We start from the raw sequence: 17,695 nt of genomic DNA, 5'->3' as shown, positions 1-17,695 counted from the left end.
CTCCTCGGCCTGCGAGGATCGGTGCAGCCGGTAGGGGGCGCTCACAGGGCGCTGCGCCTGGGTGTCGGGGCGGGGTCTGGGATGCTTCCACTTCCTTCCGTCAGGCCGGGAGGCGCACGCGCGGTTGGGAGCCTCGCCCGTGCTTTGTCGCGTTACCGGGGCTACCGTTTGCCCCCCTGACTGCAACGGTGGCCGCTGAGGGAGGAGGCCTCTCGAATACGGTTTCTGTCTTCGCGTTAAATCTCTCCTCCTCTGCGGCCCAGTGCCGGGTGGGCTCCTGTGGGACGCCCTGGCCGTCCAATCCAGGTTCTAATTCATAGTTCCACGGCGCTGGCCGCTGACTTCCGACGTTGTGTCCCTGGGACCCTAGTCCAGTTTAGGCCCCATCCTTCCTGTAGGCCGTGAACCCCACCCCGAGGGCAAGGTTGGCTCAGTGTTTTCGTACCCCAGGGCCTTGCAGCATTTACGTTTTCAAACTCTGAAGGATTTACGTGGGTCTGACCATAGTTGATGGGAATCGCGCCCTGGGCGGGTCCACCTAAGTCTCCGAGAGCTGAGCCACATCTTGCAGCTCCTCAGATTTGGGTGGCGGGCAGGAGTTGGCAGCAGGTCTCCCAGATCCCCAAGGAAAGCACCCAGGTGCTTTCATTTAAGAGACCTGGCTTCCTAGGGCCTCCTGGGCGAAGCCTTAGGCGGCAGGGACAAGGGCAGTCCCACGTGTGTCTTTGGCGATGTCTGGACAGCTCTGTCAATTAGAGATGCTAAAGGACATCCCTAAAGGGATGAGCATATTCTGCCTTCAGTTCCCTCCCCTGCTGCTCCTGTCTTCTAACCTCGTCTGCTGTCCCTCTTTCTCCTTGCCCCCCAGCCTGCTCACGGGGCGACACGCCCCATCATTAGTGTTAGTTGTTCCCTCTAGGGACATAACAGGGAGGGATTCCAGAGTCTCCAGCCAGCCGCCCTGGCACTGGATATAGGGGAGCCCAGGAAACTACAACTCCCAGAGGTCTCAGGGCTGCAACTTTCATCTAGCCTGGACTCTTTCCTTAGTGACAAATCGGCCGGCCAATGGCTTCAGAAGCCTCACACTGTCTCACGCTCAGAGACCAATCACGGGGTGGTTGGACGGATGTTTCCTATTTTGAAGGCGTCCACTGGGGGAAAAATGATAATTGAAAGGAAAAATATTTCAGCCCAGCTCTCGGTCTAAAAGAGGAGAGAATGCTTTCTTTTCTTTAAAAAGGGGTCTATGAATTAGTTTTCCTGATGTAACTTCTAATTTTCTGTATGTCCTATCATTTGTGGGCAATATTTCTTGGTTTCAGATTGTTGATGTTATTGTTGGGAAAGACGAAAAAGGCAGAAAGATCCCAGAATATCTGATCCATTTTAATGGTTGGAACAGAAGGTGAGTGAACTTGTTAAACCAGACTGAAAATTGATTGTCTTTGTAGCACAGGAACATTGCAGACTTCTTTTAAGTTTTAGAAACACTTGTAGAGAACTTTGTTTCATTTCCTGTTTTTACTTTGTAACACTGCAAACTTCTTTAAGTTTTAGAAACACTTGTAGAGAAGTTTGATTCATTTCCTGTTTTTACTTTGTTACCAGAACTTGCCTATTCTGAGGAATAATTACTTTTAAGTCGATTGTATTTGAATTCTGTCTGGGTGATTCTGGAAACCCCACTTGTTTCTCTGTCTGGATGAGTTACTTTTTCTGTTCATTTGCCTCCTCTTTGTGATTTTAAACAATTTAAATCGTTTTCTAAAATGTAATTCTGGGGCATTTCTATTGCTTTGAGATACTTTTAGCCTTTGTTTTATATCAAACTAAAGTACTGAATTTTCCTTTTTTGTTCAATTAGCTGGGATAGATGGGCAGCCGAAGATCATGTGCTTCGTGATACCGATGAAAATCGTAGATTACAGCGTAAATTGGCAAGAAAAGCTGTAGCTCGCCTGTAAGAATACAAAAATCAAGATATAAATGTTATCCAATGTGTTTTCTCTTAGTGTTTTAGACTTTTATGATAGTAATAAAATGACAAATATTTATTAAGTAATTTTACATATTTAAAGTGTGTAAGAGGAAGAGTGTTCCTATGGTATTCCAAATAACCTTAGTGTTTTCAGATTGGTTATTGTATAATCTTCTGAAATGGAAATTACCATTTATGTTCTGTAGTTTAATGATTTTTCAATGTATTTCATTGTTTATTATGTCTTGTTTTGATCTCAAGACTCAAGAGTTCAATGTCAAAATTTATTTCAGTTGTTTGCTACTCTTTTTCAGGAGGAGCACAGGAAGAAAGAAGAAGCGCTGCAGGTTGCCTGGTGTTGACTCTGTCTTAAAAGGCCTCCCCACTGAAGAAAAAGATGAAAATGATGAAAACTGTGAGTAGCTTCACTTCATTTTCTTTGGATGAAAGAACTTCCACCTAGACTGAGAGAAGGATTCATTGAAATTCTAGACAGGGAAACACTTCAAGCTCATTATGTATAATATCTGCTCCATTTATTTTTGACATTAAAGTAGCAATCAATGTAAGTCAATAAGTCAGTAATAGAACCTTAGCAGAGTCATGCTTGTGACTGCTGCCCTCTCAGCCAGCATCTTTGTACAAACCCCTCACGGTGTGTTCTCATGGGATCTGTTCTCTTTTTGGCACCTCCCAGACCTTAGTCCCATTTATGAATGCAACAGGAAACTGTAGGATCCTAACTGACAAAACACTTTCCGATCATTAGCTTGTGTGATTTTTGCATCTGTTGAAATTGGTTGTCAAAATAAATTTCTATTGAGAAAGATACAGTATTTGTGTTTGGCATTTAAAAATACATGGAATTGCAGTTTATTATTTCCAGTAGGACCTGCGCTACATGTGAAGATCTGTAGACATAAGGGTTGGTGAAGTATATAATGCAAGTTTACCAGATGCTTTTGTTTCACTTAGCATTAAGCAGTTCCTCTGACTCTAGTGAAGACAAGGATGAAGAAATAAGTGAAGAAAGTGATATTGAAGAAAAGACTGAGGTGGTATAAAGTTTTTATTGTAAAAACTTTCTCTTTGTTGTATATTTTAGTGGTAAAAGTTCACGGTGAAATACTCCAGTTGTGAATTGTTTTCTAAAGATACATCTTTTAAACCAATAATGTAAATTTTTATCTGACATTTAAAGAAAAACAACCCTTATAGTCACCGTATGAGTCTCTCAGTGGCTCTTTATGCCCGTAAAATGTTTCCACAAATTATAGTTATCTTTCTTTCCAGTCAAATTACTTGTTTTATGATGATAAATTTCTTTTAATGGAGCCTACAGACTGTGATGTCTTCTGCATGCATCCAAAGTTAGTATAAATCCGAGTGGTAAACTTAAATGGGAAAGAAATGAAATACATATTTGCATTGTGTTTAGTGCCCCCAAACAAGTTAACTTTTGGCCTTTAACATCCTTTTAATTAGAACACATGGTGTACTATGATTGTTGAGGATTGGCTGGGTTTGTTTCATAGCAGGCCTGTCTTGGATATTGACTCTCCTACTGTTTTAAATAGTTAAAAATGGAATTTTGATATTGCAGAAAGAAGAACCAGAGCTTCAAACAAAAAGGGAAATGGAAGAAAGAACAATAACTATAGAAATCCCTGATGTTCTGAAGAAGCAGCTGGAGGATGATTGTTACTACATTAACAGGAGGAAACGGGTATGTAGGGAGAATGCATAAAACACTGATTTGTTTGGCATTTTCATGTTGCCATATTTTGCAATCATAGACGTAAGCAATAACGAATTTTGGAGGAATGAAATTTATATTTTTCAGCTTTGTACTGAGTCAGGTTTTAAAGTTCTCTGCCAGTGGTGCTGTGCAGCTGATTAAATTATAACTCACACAGCCCTGGCTGCCCATTAGGGTTGTGTTGGGAGCTTTCCAGAATCCTGCTGCTTGTGCTTCAGCCCAGAAGTTAAGAATTAATTGATCTGTGGTGGAGCCTAACTGCAGGTATACTTGAAGGAATTACCCAGATTGTTCTAACAGATCACTAAGATTAAGAATCACTGCTTACATCCATTCATAAAAGTAATACTGTAATCATTATAAGGTTATGATCAGTAGAGGAAAAAAGATCAAAGAGATTGCAAACATATTTAAGAAGTTCTATTCAAACAGAATTGGCTTTGCTTTATTTTTGAGTTAAAAAATGATACAGACATGACCAGTGTTTCTTGGAATATGTGGTTTGTTACATTAGGATGCATACGTCAGATGTCTATGTTTTTGTTAACAGTTAGTGAAACTTCCATGCCAGACCAACATCATAACGATTTTGGAATCCTATGTGAAGCATTTTGCTATCAATGCAGCCTTTTCAGCCAATGAGAGACCTCGTCACCATCACGTTATGCCACATGCCAACATGAACGTGCATTATATCCCAGCAGAAAAGAAGTGAGTACTGGCATGTTTGGTGTTTTGTGGTTCTCTCTGTATTAGAGTGGTGGCTTCCATTTAGAATAGGTGACACTTGTCTCTACTCAGTTATTTTGAATTCATTTAATGTTTAATAATTGATAATTCATTGAATCATCTAATATTAAAACCTTGTCACTTTTGTGAAATCTTCAGTGCTTCAGTAACTATTTACACATCTGACATGGATGCATTGAAAGTGCACTGCCTCAGCACTGAGACAGTTTTTTCGGTGATACTGTTTGGGGCGACAACTTTCCTTGAGAAGCACCAGAATGGGCAGTAAGGATTTCTCAAAGCTTGTTTACAAACAGATTTTCATTCCAGTCAGAGAAAGCTTCCTTGTTATCCTGCCTGGCACACATGACCCAGCTAGACAAGAGGCAGAAAGGTGGAGTGTTGGAGTTAAAGCAAGGGTTAGGGGTTCACTAGGGTCAAGCTGTTTCAGCTTGCAGTGATAGGGGTGTGTCCACCTGTCCACTTTTGCAGCACAGGCTGTTGGACACCTCTGTGGCCTTGAACGTATTTATTTGTGTTTAGTGGGGTAAGGTAAAGTGACTGCTGTACTTTCTGCACTTACGTTTTCCTATGTAATCTTGACAGCTACAAATCCATTTCATTTTGTGTGTACGTAGGTGTAATATATAGTGATTAGATTTCAAACTGCCCTATTAAAAATTGGCAACCTCATTGTGAAATTTTGGAAAGTACCTCTTACTTAATTGTGTCTCTAATCTCTTCTTTTTAATCCTGCCAGTGTTGACCTTTGTAAGGAGATGGTGGATGGATTAAGAATAACCTTTGATTACACTCTTCCGTTGGTTTTACTCTATCCATATGAGCAAGCTCAGTATAAAAAGGTGACTTCGTCTAAGTTTTTTCTTCCCATTAAGGAAAGTGCCACAAGCACTAACAGGTAAGTTATATAGCCTGCACTTTCACCCTCACATGTCAGCAGTACAATAATCAGATCCTTATTTTGAAGAGTTCAATCTGATAGTGTGGACCAACATGTCTGGAGGAGGGAAGGAAATGAAAATGTGTGTCCTGGTGGTTTTCTTTTTTCGAGGGTAAGCTAAGTCATCATTTCACTTTCATACGGCTCTGGCAGATTTTCCCAAGTGAAGACCCACCATAAAGACCTTAGGTGGGATGATGAGCAGCTACCCCATTTTGGGGAAGATGATACAGGGTGGGGTGAAGAGAGCACAGGCTGAGGAGAGTGGAAGGGGCGGGTTTGAATTGAGCCCCCTCCCTGGCTGTTTGTGTTAGTGGCAGAGCTTCCTTAGGAGCCTCCTTCTTTTGCAGGTGTGGGATGGACTGAAGGCAAGCCTAGCTAGTAGTATTAAATGGGAATATTCACACAGGGCCTGCAAACTTTGGCCTTCAGTAAAAGTTACTTCTCTTCTTGCTCTGCGATGTCGCCACTTTTCCTCCCTCAGTTACCAAGCATGCTCTGTTCTTTTTTGAGGGGGCAGGGAGGGGAATCCTGCAACCTAAAGTCTTTACCTTAATCTCTGTAAGGTATTGTGCTCACTCCTTCTTGCCTCTCTTCCTGAGAGAGTGGTCTTTTCTCATATTTCCATTCATCTGTCTCCTCTGTTAACCACTTATCGTCTGCCTTCATCTACTGCTGTGCTGCAAAACTGCCTGCAGGTGAACTGATAACCTCCCACTTGCAGCGTGCTGCCCTTTGCCTTGGCCACCTTGCCCTGCCCTCCCTTTCTCCCTCTGCTTCACGGCTGTCGGCTCCCCAGCTTCTCTTTCCGCCTGGCCACCATCTCCTCTCAGCCATCCTTCCTTTGGTAGCTTCTCTCTCCTTTCCCTTTCCCCATGTCAGTTTCACCCCAGGTGAGAGGCCTGCAGGACTCACTGGGGACCTGTGTCAAAGTCCCCAGGGCCTACTTCAAACCTTGAGACTCCTCCAGGGTGGGCTGTATGTTTTCACACAGCAACCCCGATGCTTTTCCCAGTCCTGCCAGTAGTTACGTTTCAATGAGGTGGTAGGGTATTCTTGTTTTCTAGACCAGCGTTTCTCAGCCTTGGCCCTATTGATGTTTAGAACCAGATCTTTCTTTGCTGAGGGGCTGCCTGTGCAATATAGGATGCTTAGCAGCATTTGTGGCCTTCACCCACTAGATGCCGATAGCACCTCTTTCCTCAGTTGCAACAACCAAAAATGTCTCCAGATGTTGCCTTCTGTTCCCTGTGAGGGCAACATTGCTCCCACTTGAGACCCACTGCTCTAAGACACATGTAACGGGGGCATCACAATCTTTAATGCCAGCGTGCCTTGCAGAGTTATGGAGAGGGTCCAAGTGACTTATATACATATTTACAACCCTCCTGGAGTAGAGAGAGCATTTCGTGTCTTCAGAAGCACTCCATGTTCTGGAAAGGCCCTTTGAGCCAGCTGTGTGTGACATTCTCCATCTTCCCTAGGAGCCAGGAGGAACTCTCTCCCAGCCCGCCTTTGTTGAATCCATCCACGCCACAGTCCACAGAGAGTCAGCCGACCACTGGTGAACCAGCCACCCCCAAAAGGCGCAAAGCTGAGCCAGAAGCATTGCAGTCTCTGAGGCGGTCCACGCGCCACAGTGCCAACAGTGACAGGCTTTCTGAGAGCAGCGCTTCACCTCAGCCCAAGCGCCGGCAGCAGGACACGTCCGCCAGCATGCCCAAGCTCTTCCTGCACCTGGAAAAGAGTAGGTTCATTCTCGGGTGCTCCAGGCCGGGGAGAGCCAGTGTGTACCTTGTGTCTAGTCAGTGCCAGGCATGGTGCTGAGGTTACGTGTTTGTGTACAGTGCGTGTGATTCCCGTATCCAAAGTGCTGTTAATGCTGCCTGCTTCCTGGAGCTGTAGAAAGTTGAAGCACCTGGCACAGATTGCAGTACAGCTGTGCTGGAGGCAGGACTGGGCTGTTTCCTCAGCCTTTCTTTTTTTGCCATCACTCTACCGATTGTGAGCAAATTGAGTTATCAGAATTCTGTATATTGTGTAGCTAGGCCTAACGAAGCATTCAAAATGAGCAATTCTAATGGGTTGTTTAGCTTTTTGTTTTCTTTGTACTCTATCTGTGTAGTCTCTCCATTCTAAAGTTAATTTGGAAAGGTCTGTCCTAAAATATTAAAGTAAGAATGCTCAGATTTCCATAATCTCTTCTCACCTCCTCTTAGCCCAACTCAAACTCCATCAGATGTGCTCACCTTGATTTTCAGCTGGAATGTTTCAATGGGCAAAATAAATTAGACAAGAGTTTACTTTCTTTTTTTCCAAAATACACACAGGTTGATTTGCTGTAATATAAAACTTAGAAGTAAGCCACTGCTAATTAATCATTTTAAACTGTCAAAAACTGCAAAAACAGGTGCCATGAATCAGGTACAATTACTGTGGAAAGTAACATTAACTATCATACACTAACCAGGCATTTTTTCCCAAATTAATTAAAATCTGGTTGTTTAGCCTGTGCTAATGAAGCGCTCTTACTAGGAGTATTCACTTTACATTGAAGATCTTATTCACAAATCAAATACAGGGTGCTCTGTGCTTATATGCTTCCACCCTTGACTGCCAACAAGGTGTGAAATGGAAAATTGATGGCAGCAGGGCTGACGATGCCACCTGGTGCCTAGCGGGCTCAGTGAGTTAGGAAGTCAGCAGTAGGGGAGGCAGCTTGCATGGCTGTCCACCGGTACACTGTGTGGAGGTGGAAACAGAGCTACACCAGCAGGTGCCAAGCACCCAACTGCAGAGATGGAAGGCTAGTAGCCTTCCTTTCACAGAGCTCAGCTGCTCACAGGCTGTGACATCTAAGACACCCCTCATAAAGATCAAAAACACCTCCAAAGCTAAGGTCAGTGTAAAACTATTTAGCGTCGAATCCCCATGCCCCAGTAGGCATATCTTGTGTATGACCTGTGCCCTGTTCTTCCCTCAGCGTCTCCTGCTGTGCTGACTCCTTCAGGGGTCCTTCTAAGCATCATCCTGTTGGAACTCCCAAAACTGTCATCACAGTGCCATTCTGTGTTCAGGTGCCCGTTTCCTTGTGTACATCCTGTCCCTGCCATATCATAAGGTCCTGAGAGAAAGGACTGACTTGTTGATTGTGTCAGCCCGTCACAGCTCAGTTTTGGGGCATAGTTCCAGGTGTGTGAAAGTATTTGCTGATTCTTTGAAGACTGAGAAGGCTCAGAAGGGCAGAGTTGAAGAAGACATACCTTTAAGAGAAGCCCTTTGAATAATCAAGTGCTAAAACAAAATCAGGTGCTTTTTTAAAACAGCTTGATTTAGATATAATCCACATACTTTAAAATTCACACATTTAAAGTTTTTAGTGTCTCCAGACACAGTGGCTCATGCCTGTGAGACTGGGGCAGGAGGATCACTTGAGACCAGGAGTTCAAGATCAGCCTGGGCAATATAGTGAAACCCCATCTCTTAAAGAAAAAAATAGCCAGGTGTGATGATGTGCACCTATAGTCCCAGCTACTTGGGAGGCTGCAGCTGTGGCTATGGCTGAGGCTGAAACTGGAGGATCGCTTGAGGCCCAGAGTCCAAGACTGCAGTGAGCTTTTATTGGGCCACTGCAGTCGAGCCTGGGCGACACAAAGAGACCACACTGTCTGATAGATAACTAACAAAATAATTTCAGTTGGGCAAAACTAAAGAGTTGGGCAACCATCACTGAAATCAGTTTCAGACATTTTCACCCCTCCAAAAAAGAAACGCCACATCGACTAGCAGTTGCTCATTTGCCTCTCCCTATGTCCCCTGACAACCATTAATCTATTTGTCTCTATAGATTTGCCAGTTTAGGGCATTTCATATAAATGGAATCATCTGTATGTAAGTGGGTAATAAGGATTGGTTGATTGAAGATTGAAAAGGGTCAGCTGGGAAAATTTTTAAAAAGACAGTGTTTTTAAAAAGGTGCTACAAAATAAAGTGCTATCTTTTTCTGTTTCTCTTTGTATCTTTTATTTTTTTATTTGTATTTATTGATGTGAAATTCACATATAAAATTGACCATTGTAAAGTGAATAATTCAGTGGCACTTAACAGCTTTATCGAAACATCCACATACACAGTTCAATCCAGTAGTTTTTAGTGTATTCACAGAGTTGTGCGACCATCTGCACAGTCAATTCCAGAACATTTTTAGCACCCCCAAAAAGAAACCCCATACCCAGTAGCAGTCACTCCCCACTGCCCTTTCTGCAAGCTCCTGGCAACCACTAAGCTGCTTTCGGTCTCTCTGGATGTGCCTACCCCGGGTATTTCATATAAATGGAAACATAGTATGTGGCCCTTTGTGATTGGCTCCATTCACTCAGTCTAGTCTTTTAAGGTTCATCCACATTGTAGCATGTGTCAGTGCTTTATTCCTTATTTTTTTAACCAAATAAAATTCAGGTGCTGTTATAAAAGGAAAGTCTTATTGTTAAAGGTTGGTACTTTCTGAGAACCAAGTTTAGATTTCTGTTCTGCAGTTTTTACGTCTTGAGGCAGTCTTTAATTCAGTTGCTGTGTGAATAATTTCATGTTTTTCTTTGGAAGAAACACCTGTGCATAGCAGATCATCTTCACCTATTCCTCTGACTCCTAGCAAGGAAGGGAGTGCTGTGTTTGCTGGCTTTGAAGGGAGAAGAACTAATGAAATAAATGAGGTAAAGAATGTTTGATGTTTGTTCCCAATGGTTCCTTCATTTGTGATTACTTTGATTCTATAGGTGGAAGTCAAGGTTCTTGAAGCATCATGTTGCTATTACTGTAAACATTAACAAAATTGTACGTAAGATTATGCTTAACACTGTGGGTTTTGGTTTCTAAAGCGAGAAAATTATTAGGATTTCAGCCCTACACTGACAATTATCTTTTAAATAAGTGCAATTATTGAAATGCCAGCATTTTTACTTTATAGAACAGATGTCAACACACCTTTTCCACAGAGGGCCAGAGGGTAAAAACTTTAGGCTATTCGTGGGCCATATGGTGTCTGTCAAGGTTACTTAACTCCAAAAGTAGCCACAGATAGTATGTAAATAAAATGAGTGTGCTATATTCCAATAAAACTTGATTTATGGACACTGAAATTTGACTAGCATTTAATTTTCATGTGTTTGAAAATTTTGTTTGTTTGTTTTTCAATCATTTAAAAATATAATATCCACTCTTAGCTTGTGGGCAATATAGAAACAGGCAGTAGTTGGGTGGGATGTGACCAGCAGGCTGTAGTTTTCTGACTCCAACTTTAAATACCTGATTCCCCTCCATCATTAACAGTAATACCAATAGCCGTCCCTTCAGGGATGTGCTCTAGGCCACCACTGTGCCAGACACTTGAACCCAATTACTTTGAATTCTCAAGATCAGCCTTGCTACCAGATTTCCACTTGATAGATGGGAAAACTTTTCATTTTAAAACTATTTTTAAGGCCCATTAGGTGATCTGTAGGTGGTGAGTTTGTCAGGGATTCTAAAGATGTCTCAGTCTATCAGCAAATTCTGTGAAAGTCTCCTAGGAGGTGAGATTTCCTTTTTTTTTTTTAAGGTGAGTAGGAGTTGCACAGGGGAAAATGGCTTTGCTAGGCAAAGAACATTTTTTTTGACACAGGGTCTCACTCTCATGCTGTCACCCAGGCTGCAGTGCAGTGGCAGGATGTTAGCTCACTGTAGCCTCCAGCTCCTGGGCTCAAGTGATCTCCTGCCTCAGCCTCCCGAGTAGCTGGAACTACAGGCTCATGACACTATGGCCTGGCTAATTTTTGCATTTTTTTGTAGAGACTAGGTTTTGCCATGTTGCCCAGGCTGGTCACCAACGCCTGAGCTCAAGTGATCCTCCCACCTCTGCCTCCCAGAGTGCTGGGATTATAGGCATGAGCCACTGTGCCCAACCTAGGCAAACAGCACTTGATGATGGGAAGAGAGGTCACAAAACTCTCTTCCAGATGATAACTATCTTCAGTAGTGTGTACCCTAAGGTCTCTCCAGAGACTGCTCAACTCTGCTGTTCCAGCAGCAAAGCCATAAACAAAGGGACGTGGCTCTGCCTTAAACAAAGGGATATGGCTCTGTGTGCTGCCCCCTCAATTCATTCATGGACACTGAGAATTTAATGTCATATGATTTTCAGATATCACAAAATATTATTCAATGATTTTTTTTCCCCAACCATTTTGAACATACGAACATTGGGCTGGACTTTATAGTTGGCTGACCCCATAGAGAATCTAGAAAGCCTAATTTGTGTTATGATGATTGTTGAGGGTAGGTTAGGAAATCCTTAGTTCAAGCAGTCTCTGACACGCCCATTTTTCAGATAAGAATGCACTACGAATTTTATTATTGAAGGGAAATGGTGAATTTAAGGGGCGTCTGAGTTGTCAAGGGCCATTCCCACTCTGGTCTGCAGTGTGAATGCGCCATCTAGTGGTTATAGGTACAGCTGCAACTTATAGTTTAAAAGTGCTTTCTGGGAAATGGTTGGGGTTCAGGCGACTCTCACAAGGACTCATGAGACTTTCGTGGATTCCCACCTTCTTACGTACCTCTACCACCGTGTTTTTTGACCAGGGCTCTTTCTCTCAGTACCAGTCACTGCTCCATAGTACTAGGGGCTGGTCTGGGCCAACACATGCCAGTAAAGACCCATCGATGGGTCCCATACATACCCCATTGGGAATTCCCCCGACTAGAAACCTACTGTTTTCCCCCCGGAAAATATGTCTTCATAAATAGAAGGTTATAAACTGCCTTGAAACACAGAATTGAGTGAGTGAGGTAGAGCCAGATGACCTGCTTTTGTACATGCCAAGTGCTGTTCATGCCTCTGAGATTGGAAAGTCCTGTATGTTTCCTTTGAGTCACTTTCAGAACGGTTCCAAAGCTTCAGCTGTGTGCACTGGGCAGGTGCCGCGGATGCTGTAAAGATGCTGGAACGATCCCTTCCCTCAGTGCTCCACAGTGCAGAAGTGGGCGCTGCTGGTGGAGACCTAGGCGAGAATCTAGGCCTGGCTGGGCAGTGGCCGAAGTGAAGCTAGGCCTTTGTCCTGGATCCTTCAGGGCCACCTTGGTGCTTATTAGCTTCTGGCAGTTTCATGTTGTTAAACTGACTATATCAGCATTTCTGAGTTTGTGGGGGCACCTTTCTGCTTTGTCTGCTGGAGGGCTTTCTCTAGTCTGACTGTTTCCATATTGAATATGACGTCCCAAAAGCCAAAGTAGCAGCTGAGTAGAGTAGGCTCTGGTTCTATAATTTGCTGAAGTACTTTTACGGAAATTCATCAGAGTTTTGAAATGCAACTCTCCCTTTAACAAAAGCCCCAAGTCCACCCACAGTTCAGAAATTCAGAATGAAGACAAATCAGTTATCAGGTTTGAAGTCTATTTCAGTTGATTCAAGGGATTAAAAAATTCAAATTCGTTTCCATAATGAGTCTAACAGCCAGAAATTAAGGAATCTTGAAACAACAGTAATACTATTCAGAACATCTATGGATTACTTTTTAATGCTTCATTCTCTCTCTAATGCAACAGGATTTTCTTTTTTCTGGGTGGTGGGGGAAAGGAGGGGCGGAGTTTCACTCGTCACCCAGGCTGGAGTGCAGTGGCACAACCTTGGCTCACTTAACCTCTGCCTCCCCAGTTCCAATGATTCTCCTGCCTCAGCCTCCCAAGTAGCTGGGATTACAGGTGTCCACCACCACACCTGGCTAATTTTTTGTATTTTTAGTAGAGGTGAGGTTTCAATGTATTGGCTAGGCTGGTCTCAAACTCCTGACCTCAGGTGATCCACCCATCTTGGCCTCCCAAAGTGCTGGGATTACAGGTGTGAGCCACCGCGCCTGGCCATGCAGCAGGATTTTCAATAAAGTGGCTAAAGAACCCAAACAGAGTTATTTATAGGGAATAACTGTTGCGAGTTAAGAAATTAAAGACTTTCTTAATCTATTTTAAGTGTTTTTGCCTTTCATCTTTGTTTTTTGTAAGCTTGTGTTTATTTTGATACAACGGCTTATTTTTTCCCCTCTACGTACAATTTACTATCATAATTGTTAGGTGGTTGGAAGTGTCTCCATTAAGAGTGACAAAAACAATTCAATTCGTGCTTTTTCCAGGTCCTTTCCTGGAAGCTTGTGCCTGACAATTACCCGCCAGGTGACCAGCCGCCTCCACCCTCTTACATTTATGGGGCACAACATTTGCTGCGATTGTTTGGTAAGAATCCTGGTTCCTGCTTTCTTTCCATTTTTCATTTTGCATTCTCTTGTTAGCTTTCTGTACACCTTGTGGTTTGGGCTATAATTGTCTAAGAAATTTGGGGATCTAAGAAAAATCAAAGGTAACCTATCAAAAGGCACTGAATGAATCTTAAATTTCACAAAAATTATGTTAGTAATATTTGTACTGCTACACTGTTCAGTAAGAGTTTGGGGTTTTGTTTGATAATGTGGATGTTAATTTCAGTTTCAATAGAGATAAGGAGGGGCCCAGACCTTCTCTGAGTGAATCCTATGCATTGTCAGATTCTGTTAATTGTAAATGGTTTTACCTTTATTTTTAATGCAGTGAAACTTCCGGAAATCCTTGGAAAGATGTCCTTTTCTGAGAAGAATCTGAAGGCTTTATTGAAGCACTTTGATCTCTTTTTGAGGTATTTTTATTACTTTGTCAAAACTTGCATCTGTTGCCATATATGTGGCTTCTCTGAACTTCTCTTTAGCACATGGGGAAGTCAGCTCTGTGGTATTTTAAATAGTAGAAGTATTACCTGAGTATGGTTGGTTCTAACCATAATGGGAATTAGGAGTGGGATTTTTTGGTATTTCTTTTTTCCATAATTTCTCTGGTTTCTGAGTTAGGGGCTTTCATTGTACAGAGGTGAAGTTTTTTTGTCTCACTAGAAGAATTTAATTCAAAAACCTTATACATAGAAAATAAATTTTCTAAAGTAGAAGTGATTGAGATTGATGATAATTTAGTTTTACATTTTTTTATTCAACAGTACCTCAAGCGTTGGACTTTCCTTTGTTGCATGTACATAAACTAACGTAAATAGTAGCATGTATAGGTTGGATTTTGGTGTTTAGAATTAAGAGAAAAGACCCCTCGTCTGTGTTGTCATGTATGAATTCAGACAAAGGTATTGTTTCCTGCAGCTGACAAAGCCAGTCATTTTTTTTATCTAATAGGATCATTTGACCTGAGGCTCTGCTGTGTCCTCTCCCTTCCAGATGATGCCTATGGACCACTTCCTCTCCTTGGCCTTCAAGGCTAGTCATTCCCCTGCCTCACCCAGCTCATCCTAGCTACCTGACTTTGTTTCTTCCTTCTCTTTAAGGAGCATCTCTTCCTTGTATCCAGGCCCCACCCTGACTCATCAAAGTAGGATTTACCACAGAGTGGAGAGCATCCCACCCAGGGAAATTGTCTTGTGGTTTTAAGAGATCCTTTCATGTAGGCATTTTGAATAAAGTGTCCATGAGTGAAATTAGACTTTACAACATTCTCTTGGAAACAAGTTTCCAAAATACCCTCTTCCCTCCCAGCCTCTTCCTCAACAAAACCCACAACTCTGTTTGGCGTAAAATTTTATAAACTGAAATCAAATAGTGCCAAGAAAATATGAAGAGTCAGCTGCAGGATAGCATAGGAAATCCTGCTTATTTTGATGCATACCTAATACAAAATAGAAATTAGAATTTTAGGAAGTAACTTAGGAGGATTTATTAATAAACCTAGTAAGAGGTTTTAAAAATGTATTCGAAGATAACAACCAGAATCAGTGGACTCAATGATCATAAAAAGAGTACACTCATAGAAGAAAATGAGTTAGCTATCCAGTGAGTTTTGACTCAATTTATGCTAAAGAAGGTTTGTACATTTTTAGGAATTTGGGCAGGTGGGAGTCACTGGGAAGCAAGCATAAGGCTAATGTGCTTATTAGTGAATAATGCACATAGTCTTTTCTATGTCTTGGTACTGTCAGCTAGAATTGTAACATCTTTTGGCATGGCAAATTGGGACACCAAATGCCATTACTAGTTGTTCTGTTCAATTTTTGTATGACTTTGCTCATACAAATGATGTACATTTCTCAAGCGAGATTTATTGTTTATAATTGTTTTTTCTTTTTTATTTTATTTGCTTCTTTTTTTTTTTTTTGAGACGGAGTCTCACTCTGTCGCCCAGGCTGGAGTGCAGTGGCATGATTGCGGCTCACTGCAAGCTCCGACTCCCAGGTTCATGCGATTCTCCTGCGTCAGCCTCCCAAGTAGCTGGGACTACAGGCACCCGCCACCACACCTGGCTAATTTTTTGTGTTTTTAGTAAAGATGGAGTTTCACTGTGTTAGCTAGCGTGTTCTCGATCTCCTGACCTTGTGACTGCCCGCCTCGGCCTCCCAAAGTGCTGGGATTACAGGTGTGAGCCACCGTGGCCAGCCTATAATCTGTTGTTTTTAATAGTTTGTTTGAACAACAGAAAAATGTAGAAACTTTCACGGGCTTCCCCCCACCCCCAGCCCCAACAGAAGTGTTTATATAACCAGACTGCCACCTAGTGGAGTGTAGGTTCTGTTTCCATTTGTACACCTGATGATGGTGAAGGCATTCAGATAAGTAGTAATTCACATAGAAGCTGGATAAGTGCAGTAAAAATAATCAATATAGAGAGATCAAAATTATAGTCATTTTTTTCTTCCTAATACCAAAAAACAGTTGAAATGTTAGTAGGTTGAAAGTCAATATTTTGCTTGATGGTATTTAGTCCTTAGTATGGTGCTCATTGGAGCTATTATTTTTTTTTTCAGGTTTTTAGCAGAATACCATGATGACTTCTTCCCAGAGTCGGCTTACGTCGCTGCCTGTGAGGCACATTACAGCACCAAGAACCCCCGGGCAATTTATTAAAATGTTGATGGTTCTGTAAGAGCAACTGCTCTGTCTAGTTTGGCGCTCTGGGTTCCAGGTGAACAACTAACAAGGTGGTGGGTCTTTACCCACAGCACAAACACAGTGCCCACCTTGGGGCTCTGTTGTTTGAGTTGCCCACATACTGCAGTTGTTCTGTTAGGAATGATTCCCTGGGTGCCTGAAAGTGCTCTGACACGACGCTTGTTACTGTGCAGGCCATCTGTGATGGCAAGGAAAAAGCAACTATGTTCACGGTGAAAGGTTCGTGGAATAGGTTAGGCCATTTCAGTAGACATTGCAGTTTGTTAGCAAGAACCACGTTGTCTCTTTATTTTTTATTTTTTGCAAATTGGTTTTATTTTTTTGATGAAGCTGAGCAACTCTGTCCAACAAGGTTTAGTTTGTACTTGGAAACCACAAAGTAGTCTCAAAGTATTTTAGAGGGAATCGATATTGATGGCAAAAGAAAATTTGCAGCTATACATTTGCTTCTAACGGTTCCCTCTCTGTGAAACATTATTTTTGGTGATCTAAAGAAAGCATTGCCTTTCTTGTTTGAGATTTTAGGGCTATACTTTGTTGTGTAATGTTATGGTTCCCTTTCTGTAAAATGTTATTTTTGGTGATCTAAATAAAGCCTGTCTTGTTTGAAAGAACCAGGAGAGAGAGTTTTCACTCTGGCCTTGTCCTCTTTAATGCAGGGTAACAGTGGGGTAACCCTTTGACTCGTAACTTTAGGTTTCATTTTGTTTTTCCTTTGTGCCTTTTTTGTTAAATCCCTCTTTGGTTTTGCCTCACTTGGCAGCAGGACCAGACAGTGGTTCCTAGAAGTTTCTGCAGTTCTGTGCTGTCTTGTTGCTGCATTGTGGGCTCATCTGGGGCCAACCCCAGTTTATCCTCCTCCTCCCTCATTACCAACTGACAGTCTCTGCAGTCACTCCTCTAATCCTTATTTTAGTCTCACATGCCTCCCCCATCTTCAGATGTTTTAGAAAGTTCTAACTTCGTAGAAAGGGTACCAGTATCATACCAGCATTGAATATAGCACGTGCTTTGTAACTCAACTCAGCAGACCTTAACTTCCAAAGACCACTGGTTGTGAACAAGGGCCACAAGGATTTTTTAAAAATCTGTAGATGGTTTCATCAAAGTGACTTATGCATACACTGACCAATGAGAATCAATACTGTGCACTTAATTGCTAAGTTAGACGTGGGTTTTGGTTTCTCATCCGGAGTAGTACTCAGGTTCGTGGTAGTTTTTATCTCCATTTGGTTTATGCAATGCTTGTTGAAATCTGGCGCACC

At 42.3% G+C, this 17,695-nt stretch overlaps 1 protein-coding gene across 3 annotated transcripts; it reads left to right on the top strand.

Moving 5' to 3' along the window:
• The first annotated feature begins 114 nt into the window (after window positions 1–114).
• Window positions 115–17,044, top strand: MSL3 (male-specific lethal 3 homolog (Drosophila)). 3 transcript variants are annotated; one of them, XM_011950882.1, is made up of 13 exons: window positions 115–306; window positions 1,326–1,408; window positions 1,868–1,963; window positions 2,296–2,396; window positions 2,957–3,039; window positions 3,585–3,707; window positions 4,291–4,451; window positions 5,230–5,388; window positions 6,915–7,177; window positions 10,033–10,142; window positions 13,593–13,692; window positions 14,044–14,128; window positions 16,286–17,044. In XM_011950882.1, exons 6-13 carry the CDS (start codon window positions 3,618–3,620, stop codon window positions 16,383–16,385), a joined length of 1,068 nt encoding a protein of 355 aa, XP_011806272.1. In that variant the 5' UTR covers window positions 115–306; window positions 1,326–1,408; window positions 1,868–1,963; window positions 2,296–2,396; window positions 2,957–3,039; window positions 3,585–3,617; the 3' UTR covers window positions 16,386–17,044. The 3 variants fall into 3 exon arrangements, with proteins under 3 accessions (XP_011806272.1, XP_011806271.1, XP_011806270.1); XM_011950881.1 differs by lacking the exon at window positions 115–306 and having other exon boundaries at window positions 1,076–1,408; XM_011950880.1 differs by lacking the exons at window positions 115–306; window positions 2,957–3,039 and having other exon boundaries at window positions 1,157–1,408.
• Window positions 17,045–17,695: the final 651 nt, after the last annotated feature.

This window comes from Colobus angolensis, unplaced genomic scaffold (genome assembly GCF_000951035.1).
Source record: "Colobus angolensis palliatus isolate OR3802 unplaced genomic scaffold, Cang.pa_1.0 Scaffold310, whole genome shotgun sequence".
NCBI lineage: Eukaryota > Metazoa > Chordata > Mammalia > Primates > Cercopithecidae > Colobus > Colobus angolensis.
This window is presented reverse-complemented; position numbering and strand designations above follow the sequence as displayed.